This window comes from Podarcis liolepis, assembly GCF_965112155.1.
Source record: "Podarcis liolepis genome assembly, chromosome: 11".
NCBI lineage: Eukaryota > Metazoa > Chordata > Lepidosauria > Squamata > Lacertidae > Podarcis > Podarcis liolepis.
Window position 1 is genome coordinate 33,650,305 of NC_139565.1, and position 21,008 is coordinate 33,671,312.

Below are 21,008 nucleotides of genomic sequence, written 5' to 3' on the forward strand. Positions count from 1 at the left end.
AAATGTGGAGAGGGAAGACACACTCTTGCTCCCCAGGCATGGCATAGATCTGGAGATAAGATACTTCTAGCCCTTGAAAGTACCGACCCAGCCTAGCCCTTGAAAGTACCACTTTCTGCAATTAGTGTACCCCACCTGGCCATGGAAGATGAATCGAGAAGAGCTAAGGAGACATATCCCCTCCTTATACTAGGCCTGTTAGGCAGAAAAATCTACAATAGTTCTAGGAACACAGAGATTATTCACAAGTCAAGGTATTGATTGCTTACAAGTCACACAGCTCTCACTCATGATCCCATTTATTATATAGATATAGATATATTCTCTCAAGTCAAGTCAAAAACATTTGAAGCCAACTCTAGTTCTATCAAATGCATCAGGATGAGCTTGGAGGCTGAAAACAAGCTACCAAGCTATTTCAAGATAAAAAGAACATCCAATAAATTATATCAGTATGGCTTACTTCATTTATTTAGGTACGCTTCACAGCTGCAGCATTCATACACAAACATTCATTACTTTATAAAAGGATTAAAAATGGTTATATATATTTATATATACAAAATTATTTACTTTTTCGTTTGTTCGGGTTTTTTGTACAACAAAAGTTGTAGGTCTATCGTATCTCCATCTTAAAATGCAGAGAGCTGTAATGTAGACCCACGGTTAGTGTTGTAAAAGTCATCGTTAAAAAAAAAAGTGGCCCTGGTTGAGATTTATTGTATTAGCACTTATTATTGTTATTATTGTTATTGTTATTCCTACAGGCCCTCCTTGTCATCTTTTAAAAAAAAGTCCTCCAGGCAAGTCCCTTTTCAATCAGTGCCAATGCTGAAAAGGACGGAAGTCAAGTTCCACATTGCAGTCTTGTTCAGGGTTGTTCCTGCTTGCTGTGCTCCTTATGTGTAAGGTTTCAACACACAGTTCTCTATGGACCTCTGCTGGGAAAGAACAGCGTTCCTCTGCTACTTTGCTCATCTTCAGCCATTGCAACAGCCGTTTTCTCCCATGGTTACAAAAAGAAAAGAGAGAGCAGACTGCAATTTAAAATTATTTTCAGCCTGATGAAGTACCTCAAGACAAACAAACAAACAAAAAATGATTAAAGACCTCTGAGGCCAAATAGCCATAAATAAACTTGAACTTAGTGTGACATTTCATTGTATATACAGGGTTGCTGTTCTTTTAACGTAACACACATTAAAACACCATTAAATCATCTTATTTACATTATCATTGGTGCTAAAATGGAAGAGTTTTAATTATTATAGGACGCTGGGACAGGGACTCTAATGTTCCCTCATCAATGACATATGAACATTAACATGCTATAGATGGCTGGCAATGTCTCCCTTTTCGATTTTGCATTTGTAGCAATCACAGATGTGTGCTGAGAGTTCTGAGGTCCTTAAGTTTTCAAAAAAAATAAAAATGCTTGGTAATACTCCTATAATTGATTTTTAAAAAGGCACAGTTAAGTTAGGACTTTGGCTGGCATGGAAAACATCCCGCTTTTGCCAGAGTGTGTTCAGCGCCTTGAATCCTGCCATGTCCTGATCCAACGATGAAAATGTTTTGATGAATTTAATGAGTTTCCCTTTCCTGGTGAAGAATGTTTATAATAATATTTCTTAGAGTAAGTCCTTTGGAATGAGGATGCTGGAAACAAAAGAGAAAGAAAAGAAGGAAAATGTTGTAAGCATGCCAGCAAAACTAGAAGCATGATGAAGAGATGCACTGTGTTAGACACAGAACTCAGGTTCGGACATTTCCTGACCAGCATAGAGTCTTTGTGTGGTGGAGGAGAGGGCATGGAGGTAACATGGGTGTTCACACATTACATTCAACGAGGGTGCAGTCTGTGAAACTGGGAGCACAAATAGTTGAGCTACACACTCATACAGTAATGTATGTGTGTTGTTCAGCCAGTGTACAGTCTGTGTACCTGCCTACATAACAGCAGAGCTGTTCATATGAACAAGTGTACACTCTTTCACACAAATGTTTGTACAAGTGCAAAGACGGCTTGTACTGTATTCAGGGTAACCTGTGAACCATCCTAGAGTCACATGCAATTCGGGCTCTCTGTTTGGAAATCCCAATTGTGCAGATGTCCAATTTGCACAATTCTCCCACATCATAAAAATAAGACGATGGAATCAAATGAGCATCAGAATGGTCATACACCTGTATGGAACACCTGCATTAAATAACACTATCTACAGGGTAGAGTGGAGAGGTGTGTTGGGGCAGGGAATGGTCTCTCCTCCTCCATGCAAAGACATTTGACAGACTGGTGAGGGTCTAGCCTGAACCTTGCCAATCACAAATCCCTTTGCATAGGCAACTCACGATTCATGCAGGTAATTTTAGGCAAATCCCATCGTCCATTCCCTTGGCACCGGATGATTGGAACGTGGCGCTGGATAAAACCATCTTTGCAGTGGTATCTGATCAAGGAGTTTATTTCATAACGAGGCTTCATCTTCCCAAAAGTCTTTGCATTTTCTACAACTGGGGGCTGGCCACAGGCAACTAAAAGTACAAATTCAGACTTATTGTCAGTTTTCTTCCACACCATAATCTTGGACAAAGCTCCCTTCTCTCTCCAAAAAGCCCACTATTCAGACTGGGTTCTCATTCATTTTTAGAGAGTTTGATTAAAGGGGTGGGGACCCCTAGCCTTCATTTTTAAAAACTAAATTAGTCAATTGGAAGTATAACTTAATTTGATTACAACAATTTTCAACCTTTCCTAAATAGTCACTAGAAGTTTATAACATTGGAGGAAGGCTAGGAGGGCTCGTGTGAAATCTCACGGGAACATCGACGGCCGTTTGAGATGTTGTGAGAGCATCCGAGAACCAGCATGCTGAGATGACCTTGCCCCACAATCAAGGCACAGAGGTTAAAAGCTCTTTTCATGCCAGGTCTGCCTGGGTTACCCACCACGAAAGAGCTTTTAAGCTCTTTGTCTGATTTGGGGGGCAAGGCATGCCAGCTCCAGAAAACTAGGATTGCTCATGGGGGGGCAGTTCCAAGGGGGTACTTTGCATATAGGCATTTTTGCTCATATGAGGGACCCTTGGGACCAAACCCTCATGAGAATGAACTCTGCTCATTGAAGGATCTCACAAGTGGAACAACACAATCCTAAGCACATCTACTCAGAAATAAAGCCTATTGAATTCAGTGCTGAATTAAAATAAGTGGAGTTAGGATGGCAGTCATATGTCATTGCATTTTTCTCTTACACAGCTGAAACATGAAATTACAAGAAAGCTAAAGTTGGGATGAAGAATTCTTCTTAGAATGCATTCATTTGTTTCAGCACATTTTTAGTAATGGCATGGAGCCAGTTTCAATAACACAGCCAGCACTGATTTCTGCAGCACTAACATAGCTTGGCGTGCAATGAAATATGCTAGTATTCAGACATTATGACTTGCACACGTAAGTTCACAAGCCTGCACTTCTTGTGTATTTCATGTGGCAATTTGTGACCCTGGTCTGAAAATCTTTACCTGTTCCTTTCTTGCAAGTGTAGGTGAGATGATAATTGCATGGTACATCGTTCCACTGGCCATTCTCGTGCCAAATTATAACAACACAATCTTCTCCAGAAGAAAAGAAACTGTCTGGTTGGTTTGGTCTCCAGTTTTCATATTGCTGAAGAAGATAAAGGAAAAATACCAGAAGCATGGTTTAAGAGAAACTGAATTCAAGCAGGGCTTGCTAAGTTAAGGACCAATGAAGTGTAAATATTTCCTTCCTCCTCGTACTCCCAAGGAAAACCTGTCCTCTGAAGCTGCTATCTGCACTGGGAAGAAAATTTCCCAATAAGTCAATAAAGTGTTCCCTCCCAATGCAAATAGCAGCTTCAGAGGGGGGATTTTCATCAGGATCACAGTAAATGGGGAAGGGTTCTCCACCCATTGCTATTCCACTAATTATCCTTCCCCGAGTACCATAGCTCTTATTTTAAATTTTTTTGAAATGTATACATTAAATACTGTAAGGTAAAGGTAAAGGACCCCTCGATGGTTAAGTCCAGCCAAGGGGACTATGGGGTTGTGGCACTCATCTCGCTTTCAGTCCAAGGGAGACGGTGTTTGTCCACAGACAGCTTTCTGGGTCATGTGGTCAGCATAACTAAACTGCTTCTGGCACAACGGGACACCGTGACGGAAAACAGAGCGCACGGAAACACCGTTTGCCTTCCTGTCGCAGTGGTCCCTATTTATCTACTTGTACTGGTGTGCTTTCGAACTGCTAGGTTGGCAGGGGTTGGGACAGAGCAATGAGAGCTCATCCCGTCACGAGGGTTTGAGCCACTGACCTTCTGATTGGCAAGCCCAAGAGGCTCAGTGGTTTAGACTACAGCACCAAGCAAGGACACAGGAGCAGGAGCACCCAGCTGGTCTCCTGGCACTGATGATGCTGTGGCTGATTGAGAGGGTGAAAAGCAAGGCTAGGGAAAAGTCAGTGCTATAAGGCAGGTTGATCTGGCACTCCTTCTGCTGTGTTCACACAGTGCCAACCTCCCTCTCCCAGCAACAAACAGCAGGGGCAGAAGGCCAAGTGCCACTGCCATCCCCGTTGGCCACTCCCAATTGCAAAGATTCATTTAACATCACATTTAGGCCAGCCACTCCTCAGGGCAAATATGCATTTAGCATCACATTTGGGTAGGTCCTTAGTTTAGGAATCAGAAAGTTTTCAAATATATTGGAGGATTGTTTGTTTGACCTATTTTCTAATTTTTAAAGGTATGTTGCCATCACATCTTCTATCCCTCCCTGAAAATAGTGAAATACTTGTATTAATAACTGAGAAAGCTGAAATTTTAGTCAAGAGTCTAACATGGAAGCACCCATCAGAGATTTCCATGTGGACATTCTGTACTATCCAGTATGTACTACTACAGCCTTGTGTCTTGTTTCTCAATTAGCCCAGAGAGAGAAAATGCTTGCCTTGCCAAGATATCCCTTTTTCATTTCTGTAATGCACAGCATTAGAATATGTTTCAAAACATATTCAAAACATATTGGGAAAGATTGAGGGCACAAGGAGAAAGGGATGACAGAGGACGAGATGGTTGGACAGTGTTCTCGAAGCTACCAGCATGAGTTTGACCAAACTGCGGGAGGCAGTGGAAGACAGAAGTGCATGGCGTGCTCTGGTCCATGGGTTCACGACTAAACAACAACAACGTTTCAAAACTCTTTATCTGAATAAATAGGACTACGGCAGAATAAGTACTACATTGTACTATTCTTTGTCTTGCGTACAGGTACAGATATATGAGTGACCAGGAAAAGAGAGGGAGAATACTTGAAATCTTTTTAGCTTTTCTCTGTGGTGCTACAAAACTTTCATTTCAAGTAGAAATTAATGGTGGATAAAAATAAGTTTCTAGAAGAGCAAGAATCCTCATAAATACCTGGCACGTACCAGTCACTCTGTCCCTTAAATGGTCATAATGGCACAGTTCACAAGTGCTTTTATTTAATCTCAGTGCTTACTTCTTGGAGCTGGTCCACTTACATGCTTATAAAAAGTACAAATTGTTTTCCTTTAATTCTTTATCTAGTAATCCAAACATAATGTCTTTCTGAGAACATTTTACTAATAAAGTTAATGCATCACACAAAAGTGGTGCTTAATTATCCTGGCTGTGGAAAAGCGGGATATAGTATTTTGAATACTGTATAGTATTTTAGTGTCGTATTTCCTCCAGTATGTCAATAATAGCGTTTTATGTATACAGGCAAGTGAACTGTAGACTTCTAAATTGGGCTGCGTTAAAAGTATTGTCTGTGCCAGGCTATAAAACATTTTAATTGCCATAAGGCTAGGGCTACAGTCTTATGCTTACTTATCTGTGAGTAAGACCCACTAAACTACAGCGTCTTTTTTCCCTATATAAATATGCATAGGATCATTCTTTCCTGGTATCATGGTATAATACACATTGGTCTTCTAGGAGATTCTAACTAAACATCAGGAAGAACTTTCTGACAGCAAGAGCTGCTTGACAGCAGAACAGACTCCCTCAGGGTCCTTTCCAACTCTACAATTCTATCCCAAGCAATGAACTGACTTGCTTTCTAACCAGGTGCAAAACTCTGAATATAACTGCAAGAGTCAGGGCTTATTTTGCAAACCTCATCCAAAACTACTAAGTGACTTCAGTCACTCTGTAGCCAAGCCTCTAGGTAACACCTTTTCCTCCAATAGCTGAACATTCATTTTAGTTTCCATATGCTAGTAGGGGATGCTGGTGGTCAACTCCTGGCAGAAATGGCAGCCCTGGGATTTCAAGACGTTACATTCCAGCCAACAAAGATTCAAGAGCCTTTACATCAAGGGCCTGCAATAACAGCCGTGAGCCCTGGCTTGCATATGCTGCTGGCAAGGCCCTTCAGTCCCATGGAATGGATTTTGCAAGATTGCACCACATCCCCAGCCGTAACGTGCTGTTGCCTCACAGCTGATATCATCACTGTGCACATTTACTTTGGCTTTCTGACCCGCATGCTGCTTTTTACTAATGCCAGAACCACTTAACAGAGGAGGTTCCAGACTCCTGAAATGCTTTCTTAACTCTCCATGCTACACATATTGAACTTTTCCATTTCCTTATTTAGGCAAGCATCACTGATGGGGAGATAAGCCTTCAGAAACGGTTCCCTCGGCCCGCATTAAAACATGGCACAAGACAAGTGCATTGGGGGCTTGATTCCTCCTTTTACAAATATGGGTGGAAGTCAGGTTTAACTGATGCAGACCAGTTATTGGAAGATCCCAGCGCAGATGGTGCTCAGATGGCTCTGGTGAGGCAACTGCGGCCCTCCAGTTGTTGTTGGACTCCCAACTCCCATCAGTCCCAACTAACATGGCTAGTGACCAGGGTTGGAGAGAACTGTAGCTCAACAATATCTGGAGGACCACAGCTCATATGATCAAGGCAAGCTTTACATTTTGCCACTACCTGTGTGGCATCACGTGCTTCTTGTTGTTGGCATTCGTCTGTCTCCAGAGATAATTGAGCGCACATCTGGGGGTGAAGTCCAACTACTGCATTAGCAACACTGAAGTGACCTCCCCTGGGTGCCCTGCAGTGTGTATGGAGGTTCTGGGCTGCCTAGACAACAAGACCTCTCTTTTGGCCTTATTGATGTGGTCCAAAGAAAGCAGAGCAATATGTTTAGCATCAGCTAAGCTGCAGGAATTTTTGGAAGGCGGTGTGCAAGGCGCCATCCAGCTCTGCATTTGTGTAGAGTTTGCTCATGAACCTTTTCTTCTCCCAAAGATATCCTGCAAGGCAGTCAACATTTTCCTTCTCCAGGGGTACCAACTTGAATAAAATATTGGTGTGACCCAGGTAAGCCCTGCCGTGCATAACTGATCCCATCACACAGCACACATGCACTGTTTGAATGACAATGCCCATTAACTTTGGGAGGCCCGAGCCTCCTTAAATATTTTATGGGTGGGGTGAAGGAACTTCAGCCCCGAAGACTTGGCTCCTATGTCCTCCAAGATGTGCTACCTTCCCAGGTTGATGAGCCCCATCTGCCTCTCACTGCCCTCTACAGCATGTACAGAAAGTGTCTTCATAACTGTTAGACTGTCTTGCCCACCCAATCCGCTGGAGCCTGTCTTGGCATGCAGGGAAAGTCTCTAACTCACTGAGGGTTTGAGACCCATCAGCTACCCTCACCTGGTTTAGCCGGCTAGTCAAAACCATTTCCTGTGGTGTGGCTACTGTCACTTGCGGACAGCTTTTAGGAGCGATAGGTGAGAGCCGAGTGCAGGGTGAGGACCAAAGGTAGGCAAACTACCCCAAAAGCAGCACAATATACCCCCCCCACCAGAGGTACAACCCCTCCCTAGTAGGATGGAAAGTAATAGTAGATAAATGAACTTTCTGATGAGAAGAAAGGACCTCAATCTTTCACTAAGCTCCACAACTACAATCTGCCGCAAGACTTTAAGGGTTGGGATTTCGGCAACCCCAGTATCAGTTAAGTGATGCATGAGCAAGGCTACTAATGGGAACGTGATCCAGCTATATCTTTTAATAGATTTAGGTGAAAACGGACATCATTTCATGGGAGCTTCTCCTGGTATATTCATGGAAGTGTCTTGTGCAGAAGCTTTCAACTGATTTCCATCAACTAATTTCAACAGGGCTCATGCAGGCAACATTGCTGTGGTTTGTGCTCCATGTCTTTGTACTTTCTATTTTATTCTATTTCTGTATTCTTCAAATAACACATGGAAGAGAAACAGAATGTTTCATTTCCAGTTTTGGCACAGAACAATGTCTTATATTTTTGAAGCTTAGCCAGCCAAATGAACAGGCGGATACAAAAACAATACCCCTTTCCCAGTTACTTTCCAGCTAAGTTACATCTTTGTATAAATGAAGAAATAAAGTGTTATGCTTTAATAGATGAATGAAGCCATCAGCTAAAAGTCTCGCTTTTGTACTTAAATCAACCCAAGGATGATCCAGGTACAACAGCAAGCTTCCACAGATACAATGGCATGTGGGGATATGTTCTGTGTGTGCAGAGTGGTTCTGCTTGGGGTAATATACAGGGCATCAAGAATATGGAACAAAATGCACAGAGATCTTTACAGGAGTGATCCTCACATACAAGTGTCAACAGATGAGAACTGAAATGTGACATTGCCAATCTTCTAACAAGTATATACAACTTGTCCCTAAGATCAGCTTCCCTACCTGAGGACTGGAAAGTAGCCAATGTAACACCATTTAAAAAGGGGGGGTGGAGGGGAAGAGGACCCTGGAAATTACAGGTCACTTCACTTAATATTAGTCTCTGGAAAACTGGTGGAAAGCACTGGTAAAGATAAAACAGCATATGCCGAAGCAAAACCAGCATAGCCCAGGATGCTGAGCTAGATGGTTAGATGTTCTCAACAGATTTTTGGTACTTCCAGCTTTGACATCCATTTGAACCCAAGCTCTCCTGTACTCCATTTCCTGAAAAGCAAGTGGGTGCACGGCCGGCCCTACCATTAGGCTAACTGAAGCAGCTGCCTTAGATGACAGATGCTGTTGTTGGGGAATCCTGCTAAAGGGAAGGGAAGCTGGGTAAAATGGGGAGTGGTCATGGAAGCACCATGTTCAAAGCCCATTTCCCAATGCATGCAGAAATGGCACAATCCTATGGCAGCACATTGTCATCGGTTGAAGGGAAGGACACACTTTGCTCAACCTCTGGGCCTCCCCACAAGAAAAGAACAAAGCAATGGCTTGTGGTTGCTTCACCAACAGGGGCGTCTCTCTAAGTTGATTTGTTTACAAGCTTCAATTAATTAAATAGTTCATCAATACATTGAATTTGCAAGTTAACTGAACAAGAGTTCTGAAGCCAAAAACACACTGTCTTTGTTTTTTAGATGATGCAGATGTATTGTAGAAGGCACCAGCATAGAAGAGGCAACCCCAGTTTGGGAGAATTCCTCATTTAGGATGGTGCATGCTACCCATATTTTTCAAACAACCCTGTAAAGTAGGTTAAGCTGAGGAACATTAGCTGGCCCATGGTCACTATATTAACTTTATGGCCGAGGGTAGACTTAAATCTGCAACTCTCCAGTCCTAATTGGACATCCAAACTATAATCCCATGCTGGCTTTCACATAGATCTTTCTTGGTGAGATTCATTACAGGAAATTTAAGCTGCTTTCTGCATCGCCAACTAAGCACCACTTTCCAATAATTTATCATTCTTTCAGAGAAAGTATATACAGTAGTGTGGTCATTCCTTATTAGTTATAGGACTGTGTTCCTACTGCTACCCATTTCTATGGTATCTAACATTTTAGTTTCAGTTAAATTATACTGCTCCATGCCACAAGAGATACAGAAATCCTTTCTTGAAACTGCATTTAGACAAAACAAGATAAAAACAACAATTGGTTTTGTTAGCTGCTTGCTAAGTTTTGTCATTCACTCACGACGCACATCCAAAATATACAACTCTAGCTTTTCTTTCTTGAAATCTTTTGCATATATCCTAACCTATTCTGGCTTTATAGCAGCTTAGTTACTTGGGTAACCAATAAGTAATTCTCATGGCTCTTCAGTTGTTTGAATGTCGTCAAGGTGAATCTGTCCTGAACAGTATCTAAGCAATGCAATAGATACTGAATGATAACAGCTATCCCTTTTATCTCTGAAATCCCCACCAAGTGCCTGGGATCAATAGTTGGGATTTCACATTCCAGAGCAGTCAATGGGACAGAGTGTAATGAACCGCGACTAAATCAACTGCCAATGCAGAAAGCATAATTACTTGACCGTTGTGTGAGAATCCAATGAGCATCCAATATCAAGGATGTGGCTCTTTCTAATAAACAAGTCCCAAAATTAAGTAAGTAAGTCATTTAATTTTCAGCTTCTTTAAATGCTTCCTTAAGAGAACTGAGGTTTTCTTTCTCTTCCTTCCACTATCCCCTGGAAATTTTTTGTCTATGTGGGCAGGGGGAATGTTACAAGCCTTTCATAAAACCCAAGAAGCCAAGGACACCTTCAAAGCAAAGCAAAATAAGCCTAGCATTTATCAGTGAGTGCTTTAAAACTGAACACCGGAAACCTTCATTAACTAGTGTTGTCTTTCCCATAATCCCTCCTATCTATTAGGGGGAAAAACTCTTCCACTGAGGCAGATAAGACCTTTCAGGTTTTTATCTAGAAAGTGTGCTTCCTACACTGGTAAATTTCTTCTGAAGTTTATTTAGCTTCAAGTAAAGTCCTTCCACTGCCCACATGAACAGCTGGGTTGTCTGAAAGTTGGCCTATCAAGGGTGGCCTTAGTTTAGTAAGTTCAGACTGAGCTGATTCATAATGAGCTAAGCATGGCTTTGGTTCCACTGAAGGCAGCTTTTAATTAGTGTAACACTGCACATTGCCCATGGCACTTTTTAGATGTAGCAAAAACAAACATGGTTTTTAAATGCACACCTAAAGTGTGCAAGCTACAAACATTTTTATCAACGTGTACTATATAGGTGCAATGATAAGAGAGTCAAGAGACTTGTCAACCCAGAAATAGGTTGCAGTGTATTCAATGGGGCATCACAGTTTGCATTACAGGGGTAGCGAACCTGTAGCCCTCCCATCCCTGGTTGGGCTGATGGGATATGAAGTCCAACAAGAGCTGGAGAGCCACTAGTTCCCCAAGCCTGGTGTTTAAGATCAGTGCCTAAGTGTACCAGTTTGACAGATGTGTTTGTCTCCTTCACATGTTATTATGTACGTTCAAAAATCCTAAGCACACACAAAAACAGTGTGTTTAGGAGTCATGTGTTTGTACAGTGTAACCAGCAGGTTTTGCCAGACTTGAAAAAGTGTACAAACTCCACCTTCCCCTTCTGAATCAAGGCGGAGATGTTGCACAGAACAGAAGAGAGATATTCTCCCATCCCAACAGCTACTATTGACGAACTTATGTGTGCTGCCAATTCACACACAGAGGTGGGAAAAGACAAATGTATCATTGGAATTCCCCAGGAGGCTACAATGAATCAGGGGAGGATAGATCTAATCTAGTTGCATGGTTAAACGTGCCACTCCGAGTAAAAAAATAAGAGAGTTGATGGGAACGTTCAGAAAGCAGATCTGCATACTTTAATGCAGGACAGACAAAAAGTTATACAAGTCTCTACTTTGGATGTGCCACCCACATAAAATCTTATTAGCTCCCTCCTACTGGAGTCTGCTGATTGGACTAGGGTAAATATTACATGTGTACCTCAGGTACACTGAGTTTTGCACACCAGACACCTGAGAACCCTCCACATGAAAGGGCCTAACATGACTTATTAGGATGTGGGATACTATTAACTTTCTGACTGCATGCCAAATTTTAAGCCTGTGGATCTCTCAGCACATATATCTTCCGAGATATGTTTTCCGCATGTCTCACAATGATTTACTAGTATAAAAAAGTGCCTTATGTTAAAAAATTAAATAAAATGCTCTGAATTTTTATTTTGCTATTGGGGAGCAATCATTTGGGGATTTAAAGCTATTTTCCACCAAAACTTGAAGAGATCAGCTCAGTGTAAATGCTTATTCAGCGTCATGGAAAATCCCCACTAGATGGAGCTGTTTACTCGTTGCTGAACCAGGATAATAAACGCCCTTGATTAAAGGAGGTTAAGAGCTTTAATACACCGGAAAGATGTGATTCCTTTAGTGCTCAGCACAAATACCAAGGAAATCAATCACAATCTTCCCATTGCCTTCTGCGAGCTTCGTGTGCTTAATGGTATGGTGTCTCTAGCTGGGAGAGGAAACGAGAAGGAAGAACAAAGAGAGGAACTGGGTTTTTAGAGCAAGTCTTAATAAAATGCAGATTCAAGCAACTGGTTTTGTTACATCAGCAGTTTACAAAAAACAACAACAAACCATTCATCACTGAAGACTACACTCAAAAATTCCCATTTCAGACATTTGTGCCATAGTATCACAACAGGCAACAGGACCCACCCTACCATTAGACAAAGGGAGGCAACCACTTTAGGTGGAAAATACAGGGGAGCAGGCAGTGGCTACAAGGTGCTGAGTGACAGATCTGTGTGTCCCACACAGCCTGCTCTGCACCCTCTAAGCCCAGCTGCTGCCCTCTGTTGCGGATATGGTGGAGGATGCCGTCCTGTCACAAGTGTTGAAAGATTTGACGGCCACTCCAGTCAGCTTCTGTACATTGAATGGGATGGGGTGCCACCTTGCTTTTTGCCCCAGGCAGCAAAATATCTTGGGCCAGCCCTGTCAGACAATGAAGAAACAGCCTGCCTACCTATCCATCCTACACACTTTATGGGTCTCTGTGATTAAAATGGCTTTTCCAACTTGTCACAACTATAACATGAAAAACAGCAGACAATTCAGTTAGTGTATGTCCAGCTTTGCAAAAACATAATTAACAATTTAAAAAATCCGGTTATACCAAATGGCAATCATAAAAGCAGCACCTTGCAGCCTTTCCAAAAAAACAGGAAGAGGCCAAGGAAAGCAAGAACACTTCACAGTCTCAGGACAACCACCACAAAGGCCTGTTTTTCACAGCACATATTATTGGCTCACATGGCAAGGTTGGATCTGAAGCATGCAGCTGGTATTGGGAGATGCAGTCACTGAGGTGTATTAGTCTGAGTCTTTGAAGAACTGAGGAGGTTAAAACTAAGGCCTTGAACATTTATCCAATGAAAATAGGTACATCCTAAGTGGGACATTCTGGACTCAAATAAGAAACCGGGACGGCTTCTCTAAATCAGGGACGTTTCTGGAAAAGAGGGACACTTCCAGGCTAAATCTGCTTCTGCCTTCTAAGATTCATTTGTTCCAGCCCAAAGATTAAAAAACAAAGCAAAACGCCCATATATATATGCTGCTTGAAGGTAATGGGCTACCTTGTTTCACTAAGCAAAAAATACAAACAAATGCCTGTGTGAGTGGCGTCTTTACTAGTTTGAGCAAAATAAACACAATTTTGTCACCAAACAATATGTTTCAAGTAATTATAGTGGCAGGCTTTCCCCTCCTCTTCCTCAGACTAGGTCAAATGGGTATCTTAAATTGAAGCCGTACCAACCAAAAATGAAAATATTTGCTAAGTTTTAAAATCCTTTTATTCAAGGGTCCCAGGGGTCTTTGGCACAACAGGCTTTTTGTCTGCAGTCTGCCTACAGCACTCTCAAGCGGGGGTTGTTTGTTTTATTTAACTCTCCCAGGCAACTTTCTTCCATGGAAGGCTCACGGTCTCTCTCCCCTCCCCACCTTCCTTTATGCTCTCTCTGAAAGGGGCACAGGCACGGATTTGTGTAGGGTAAAACTGAAGAAAGAAAGAAAGAAAGAAAGAAAGAAAGAAAGAAAGAAAGAAAGAAAGAAAGAAAGAAAGAAAGAAAATGCTTTGTTCTTTTCGCATAAAGAACTTCTGTTTCCTTTTGTTGCAACATTGCCTCTTCCCATTGGCATCCTGAAAACCCATATTATAAACATGTGAAATGTGTCTGCATGGAAGGGAAGCGAAATGAGCATAGGTCTCTGGACAGTTTTAAAGTGGCAATGCGCCTGTTTCCTTGCTGCCAGCGAGCCAGGGGTGAGACACAATCTGGCTGCAGAGACCAGTCTGCTCGTTTAATAAAGCACTAATCTTGTGTAATGTGAGTGAGCTCACTGCCATACAAAGTACTAATTATCAGCAGCGTTTTCCAAAGGATATGAATAACTCCCCCCTGTGAGAAAGAGGCCCAGCGCACAACCCCGAGTAGCTGTAAGTAGTTAATCCATAACATGAATGGTTCCAGTGGACTCCTTTACAGCTTCGCCTGCTTGCAAAGGTCCCGAATAGCAAAATGGTAATCATCCAAGTTCAGTGGAAAATGTGCCAAAAACAATACCTGCTTTTTTTCTGTTTACATGGTTAGGCTTTGCTGATATCAAAGTTGGCACTCGCCAATCTAATTGAATTATTTGAAATGCAATTTCCCTACAAGGTTTTTAAACACCTCCTAATGATGTCTGAAGGGGGCTATTTACTCACGGCATGTGCGTATCTTTTTCTTCTTTTTCTTTTAAAGAATTCAAGTAATTAAAAGGGGGAAGCAGCAGAACTTTAGGAACTCAAACCTTAGAGACAGGAATTGTTTGATCAACAGATGCCCCTGTGTTTATATGATAAAGGCTTTCCCCCCAGTTTGGGCAGCAACCCAGGCTTGTCAAGACTTGAATCATAAAATTCCCATGTCCTTCTAAGGAAGCCCCAGGAAATCCAACAGGACTGAAATATGAAGAAACCATGGTCAAATCCTTTTGTAGTTCAGATTTCACATGGCACCATGGCTTGTACAGTGGTACCTCAGGTTACGTACTTAATTCGTTCCGGAGGTCTGTTCTTAACCTGAAACTGTTCTTAAACTGAAGCACCACTTTAGCTAATGGGGCCTCCCGCTGCTGCCGCGCTGCCGCAGTGCGATTTCTGTTCTCATCCTGAAGGAAAGTTCTTAACCTGAGGTACTATTTCTGTGTTAGCAAAGTCTGTAACCTGAAGCATCTGTAACCTGAAGCGTATGTAATCCGAGGTACCACTGTATAGGTCAGGGGTCTGCAACCCGCAGCTCCGGAGCCGCATGTGGCTCTTTTACACATTTGCCGCGGCTCCGGGGCGGATACTAGCGAGGGGAGGAGGCGCATTGTGGCTTGCGCTGTACTGGCTGTGAAGTCGCATGGGGGCGGTGCGTGCGTTAGTCACGCACCATCCCGACGTCACCTACCCGCCCGCCGTCAGATCGGACATTAAGGTAAGAAACAATATATGCAGTGTTATATTTGTTTTAAATGTCGCAATGGTTTTGCGGCTCCCTGTTTTTTCTCTCTTCGGAAACAGGTCCAAGTGGCTCTTTTTGTCTTAAAGGTTGCAGACCCCTGGTATAGGTAAATAATGACTTGCTTTAATTAGGGCTGCCATACATCGGAAGCACAGATTTTGGCAAAATTGCATAAGAATAACTCCAAAAATTTTGCAAAGAAAAAAGGGGGGGAGAGAGAGATCAACAACTTTGGGCAAAACTTAAAAAAAGCTCCTGAACAACTTTTATGTCCAACAGATAAAGACATTGGTAAGATTATTGTAATAATCTGCAGTTTCAAAAGAACATATAATCAAAATAGATGAATAAAAGAATAAGTTAAAATATGCAGGAAATGATAAAATAAATTTAAGGAACCGAAGAAAGAGGAAGAAGGAAGTCGAGGTTTGAAATGTTAGAACTATGGTTAAACTACTGAAATGTATATAAATGAAAATTATTTTAATAATAATAATAATATTAATAATAATACTTTTGTGTTCAGATTTTCACTTTTGGAAATATGGCAACCCTAGCTTTAATGGCTTGGCTCACGCACAGCACTAAGCCAAGTCTCAGCTCTGAAGCTGAGTACAGAGCAGATGGGAAACACTAGACAAGCAGCTCTAAGCAATGGTTTGCATATTTTACACCTGGAAGGTCACATTGTAATGTGGGGCTTATGGTTAGAACAAACCATGGTATGTCTAATATATTATGTCTAGACTTAGGCACACAGCTATTATTGCTACAAAACCTGGAACAAGGCGAATCAGGCTACAAGAGAGTCCAAGTTGGATCTGCTTGTGAGCTTTCCATAAGAACATAAGAGTAGTCCTTCTGGCTCAAACCAAAGTCTTGCTTAGTCTAGCATTCTGTTCTTTTAGTGGACAATCAGATGCCTATGGGAATCCCAGGAGTGGGACATATCTGGGGACACCGGGGATGAAACCTGAGACCTGAAATTCTTTTCAAAAGTGCTTGGCTCAAGAGTTGCAGCAAATTATGTCTTTACATTGGTAAGAAGTCTTAACTTGCTTTTGTTCATGAAGTTCAGTTCAGTTCATATGCAAACTCTTGCGGCAATTTTAATAAAGCTCCTTTAACACTAAGCATGAACCCTACAGAGAGAGCTATGTTTATATAGGAAGCCCTCCTGAATTCCAGACACCTCCAGGGTGCAAGATACTAGGAACTGCATTTCCCTCCCTCCCTCCCTCCCTCCCTCCCTCCCTCCCTCTCTCTCTCTCTCTCTCTCTCTCTCTCCTTTTTATTCTTGGGTGGTTTTCCCAAACTTTTTTTTTTTAAGCTTTTGAAAAACTTGAGGTATTACTGGTGAAATGCATGAAAGCAATTTAGTTTGGTCCATGAAGAATGATTCCAGTGTGACAGCTCGTGGTTGGCTCTGCAATGACCTAAGCATTTTTTCCTGCAAAGCTTTGCTTGTCAATGAGTCCTCATGGATTAGAAGCTTACTCCACTTACTGGAATTATTTTTGTTAACTTCATATGCATTCCAGTCAGGGTATGAAAAAAAAAAATGCAGTGCACAAGTCTGGTATTTTTACAGTTGTTAATTCTGGTAAATTGCCAACAGCTGATAATTTCCATGGGAAAAAGTAACCCAAGAATTCTGAAAATGAACAGGTAGACCCTTGATTCTTAATTACACTTCTCGTCTAACACATTGATTGATGAAGTATTCAGTTAACAATATAGCAGTTGATCCTTACTTGTACAAAGGCATTGTGCAAAGATACTACTACTGGGCAAAAGAGTGAAAAGTTGCCATTCAATGAAGTTATTGAAATGAAAACTTCACTGTATTTCAGCATGCAACTAGTTTCTCCTGATTCAAAGAAGTCTTCTCTCAAGTCTTGGTTCCAATGGGAATTTCAGGTGGAAGCTTTTTTTTAATAGGAACCATGCCCTCAGAGAACATATGTAGCAAGTCTTACAGACTTGTATATGAACATCTACTGATCTCTGATTCCCCCAAGTATCTCCTTATTTAAAAATGGGTAGAAGATTAAATTGGGTAGAAGAGAAGGGCAGCCAAGATGATCAAGGGTCTGGAAACCAAGCCTGATGAGGAATGGTTGAGGGAGCTGTGTATGTTTGGCCTGAGTAAGAGGAGACTGAGAGGAGATATGGTAACCATCTTCAGATATCTAAAGGGCAGTCACATAGAAGAGGGAGCAAGCTTGTTTCCTTCTGATCCAGTGGCTAGGACCCGAACCAATGGATTCAAGTTACAAGATTCTGACTAAACATCAGGAAGAAATTTCTGACAGTAAGAGCTGTTTGACAATGGAATGGACTCCCTTGGAGATTTTTAAGCATAGGTTGGATGGCCAACTGTCATTGATGCTTTAGCTGAGATTCCTCGATGCCCCTTCTAACTCTACAATTCTATCATTCTATGATTATGTTCTATAAATCTGTGATTCTGTATGCAATTCCCTAGACCCTAGCAATGATCAAACATTTATGAGCTGTAGTTTTTAAATAAGCTACAGCCACCAACTATACAAATATACCTGCTAAAAATTTCATTTAATTTATATTTTTATTTTCTTTAAGGTTCAAAAAATGGAAAAAAAAATTGATTTTTTGGGTTAAGAAACAAATTATTTCAACCAAAATTTATTTTTCTTCTAAGATTTGAAAGTAAGAGATGCTTCTCCACATGAGACAAAAGATATCACTACAGCTGGAAATTAAATATTGAATGGTTTGGAACAAAAGTACTATGCGATTGTTCTTGAGCTCAGGTACACCCCCCCAACTGTTACCACCCTGGGGCTTTCTTCCTCTGCTCATTTGCCCTTCCCAGTTTAACCAGTTGGAGCAAAGCTTTGTGATGGAGAATCCTTGGACTTCCAAAACAGCTGGACTAGATAATCTGTTTCCTCCAATACTATAAAACACGATTCAATTCTAAAAATATATATTGCCAGTTCTTGCCAAACAAATTGCCTTATATGGACAGCATGAGGAAACTGAGAACTTCCTCAATAACTTCATGAAAAAGATATGCACTGAAGCAACCCTAAAGCACATTCTATAATTTGCCATGGTAGTTTCCCATTAAAATGTTCTGTTCCTATGAAGAAGAAACCAGGAAAAGGAGAAAAACAAAAGCAGAAGTGACAGAAGAGAATTTCTGAAGACAAAGCTGACAGCAGTTGAAAATATTTCATTGTGCCAATTCATAATTTATTTCAGAACTCTGTGTTGGATACATTCATTCATTTATCTGTCTGTTTTGCCTACTAATTACACTTCCATATCCCACATTTTAAAATATACATTATCTTCTGCTTTTCCTCCATAATGGAGCCCAAGAACGTGTACAGGCAGTTTCCAAGCTATCACCCATCTAGGCACTGACTAGACGTATAAGCAAGGTTGTGCCTTTAGGCCAGTGTGGGATTATTCTTTCAGAGAGCCTCACAGTGACGTACATTGGATAACCCAGATGGGTGAAATCCATAGTGAAGTCCCTTTTGTTTGTTAGGCATCACTGCACTGGTTTCCCAGGGTGTGGCTGCTGTGACATTGCCAACAGCTTCTGGGAACCACAGGTGACAGCTGAGTGCAGGGTGGGGACCAAAGGTGGACAAACTACCCCAGAAGGAGCACAACGTGTCCATACCCCCGGAAGTACTACCACTCTCCTATCTATAGCAGGGATAGCTAACCTGTGGCACCCAGTGTTGGATTCCAGCTCTCATCAGCCTTGACTGCTGGTTATGCTGTCTGGGGATGATGGGAAATAGAGTCCAGCAACATCTAGAGGGTTGCAGGTTAGCCACTCTGGTATATAGAATAGCAGAGCTTTTCAGGAAAATACACAGTAAGTCATTGCTTAGTAAAACAACACAAGGAACTATCAGGTGAACTTGTTACTTCCTTCAGTTCTATAACCTGTGTCAGAATTCAGCTCAAAACATAGTGCACATTCATTAATTAGTTGGAAAAAGCTGTATCAAAATGTGCAGAAAAGATGTACAGTGGTGCCTCGGGTTACAGATGCTTCAAGTTGCAGATGCTTCATGTTACTGATTCCACTAACCCAGAAATAGTACCTCAGGTTAAGACCTTTGCTTCAGGATGAGAACAGAAATCACATGGCGGCACGGCGGCGGCAGCAGGAGGCCCCATTAGCTAAAATGGTGCTTCAGGTTAAGAACAGTTTCAGGTTAAGAACGGATTAAGTTCTTAACCCAAGGTACCACTGTAGTCTCGGCTCTTGACACCCTGCCAATGAAGAGGGCAAGCTTATATAGCCATGGTAGACTTCTTTGCTGCTTCTCATATACCCTAGTCCCCTGCCTTCCTCCTCTCCAAACGCTTGCACATTTCCACATCCCTTTAAATAAAAAAAAGGATGCACAGAATCGTAGAATTGTAGTGTTGGGAAGGATGGCAGGTTAAAATTATATTCATTGCAACTAGTGGAAGTTGGGACCAGTTCTCTTTTGCTGAGTGAGCTGGGAAGGCAGGAAGTTTACATAAGAAATGAATAAGAGCCCTGCTGGATCAAAATGAAGATCAGTCGAGTCCAGGATCATGTTTCCCACAGTAACCAACAATACATCTGTGGGAAACCCCGGCAAGACCTGAGTGCAATAGCATCTTCTGCTGTTATTTCCACGCAACTGATATTCAAAGGCATGCTGTTTAACACTTTGGGATGCATAAAATACTGGTCATGCTTAGAAGATATCCATTAATGTTAGCAATGACTGAATTAAGTTCTATTGATTTCAGTAGAACTACTCTAATCACTGCTAAATTTGGCTTTAATCCTGTTTGTATAAGCTGGAAAAAGCATAAACGTTATTGATTGTTTCTAAAGAAAAGAAGTGGAGGGAAGTGGTTAACAGAAAGGAAGAAAAAATGGGATGGAGATCAGTCGGAAAGAGGTCTGTTGGCAGATGTCCTTATCCTGCTCATCAAATGCCTTCTTTTCCTCATCTCAAAAAAGAAGCTAAAAATTTAACACTCGGGTTTGTTCAAAAGCCTGAATTAGGATTTCATTTCCTGGAGTCTGAAGATTGGTTCCATGCCATTCTTGGCTCTCCCACCCTGAGGTTTATCACATGTTTAATGCTGACTAGCTTGAAGACAGGCTGATCTTGCGAATACAATTCTTGGAGTGCTAGAATGCATTCAATCATGGGGGGAGGATAAACATGGTAAGTGGAGAACAAGGCCATTCAAGCCCACAATACAGACAGAATGTATGAGGCTTCCAAGAATGAGAAAAAAGGGGGTGGGAGGGTGCCCTGGGGAGAAACAGGCTCTCTCCTGCCACACGCCAAGAGAAACTGCTCCTCAAGGCACAATAAAGCACATTTGTTCCAGCAATAAAGTATGTCAGCAATATAGCACATTAAGAGAAGGAAAGAGTTGCTCCCCTTTTTCATTTTATACACTGTCACCTGCAGCAAATAGCAGCTCTTAAAGAAAAGGGTCCTTCAAACACATGCACACACACAAAGCCGCTCAAACCCTCCGGTAAACTCTAAATGGTAATCAATCAAGGCGGATTCTTCAGTGACTTCTTTCTGAAGCTGTCATGTGTGATAGTCAGAAGGGATGCC

General features: G+C 41.7%; 1 protein-coding gene across 5 annotated transcripts in view; it reads right to left on the reverse strand.

Moving 5' to 3' along the window:
- Positions 1-453: 453 nt before the first annotated feature.
- The window catches only part of VCAN (versican), a 136,618-nt gene continuing 116,063 nt past the window's right edge, over positions 454-21,008 (reverse strand). For all 5 annotated transcript variants that reach the window (XM_083465112.1, XM_083465111.1, XM_083465109.1 and 2 more), the window contains 3 exons: positions 3,525-3,669; positions 2,353-2,535; positions 454-1,659 (listed from right to left, as the gene is read on the reverse strand). In XM_083465112.1, coding sequence (XP_083321238.1) covers positions 1,529-1,659; positions 2,353-2,535; positions 3,525-3,669 — 459 coding nt within the window. In that variant the 3' untranslated portion in view covers positions 454-1,528. The remainder of the gene's footprint in view (positions 1,660-2,352; positions 2,536-3,524; positions 3,670-21,008) is intronic.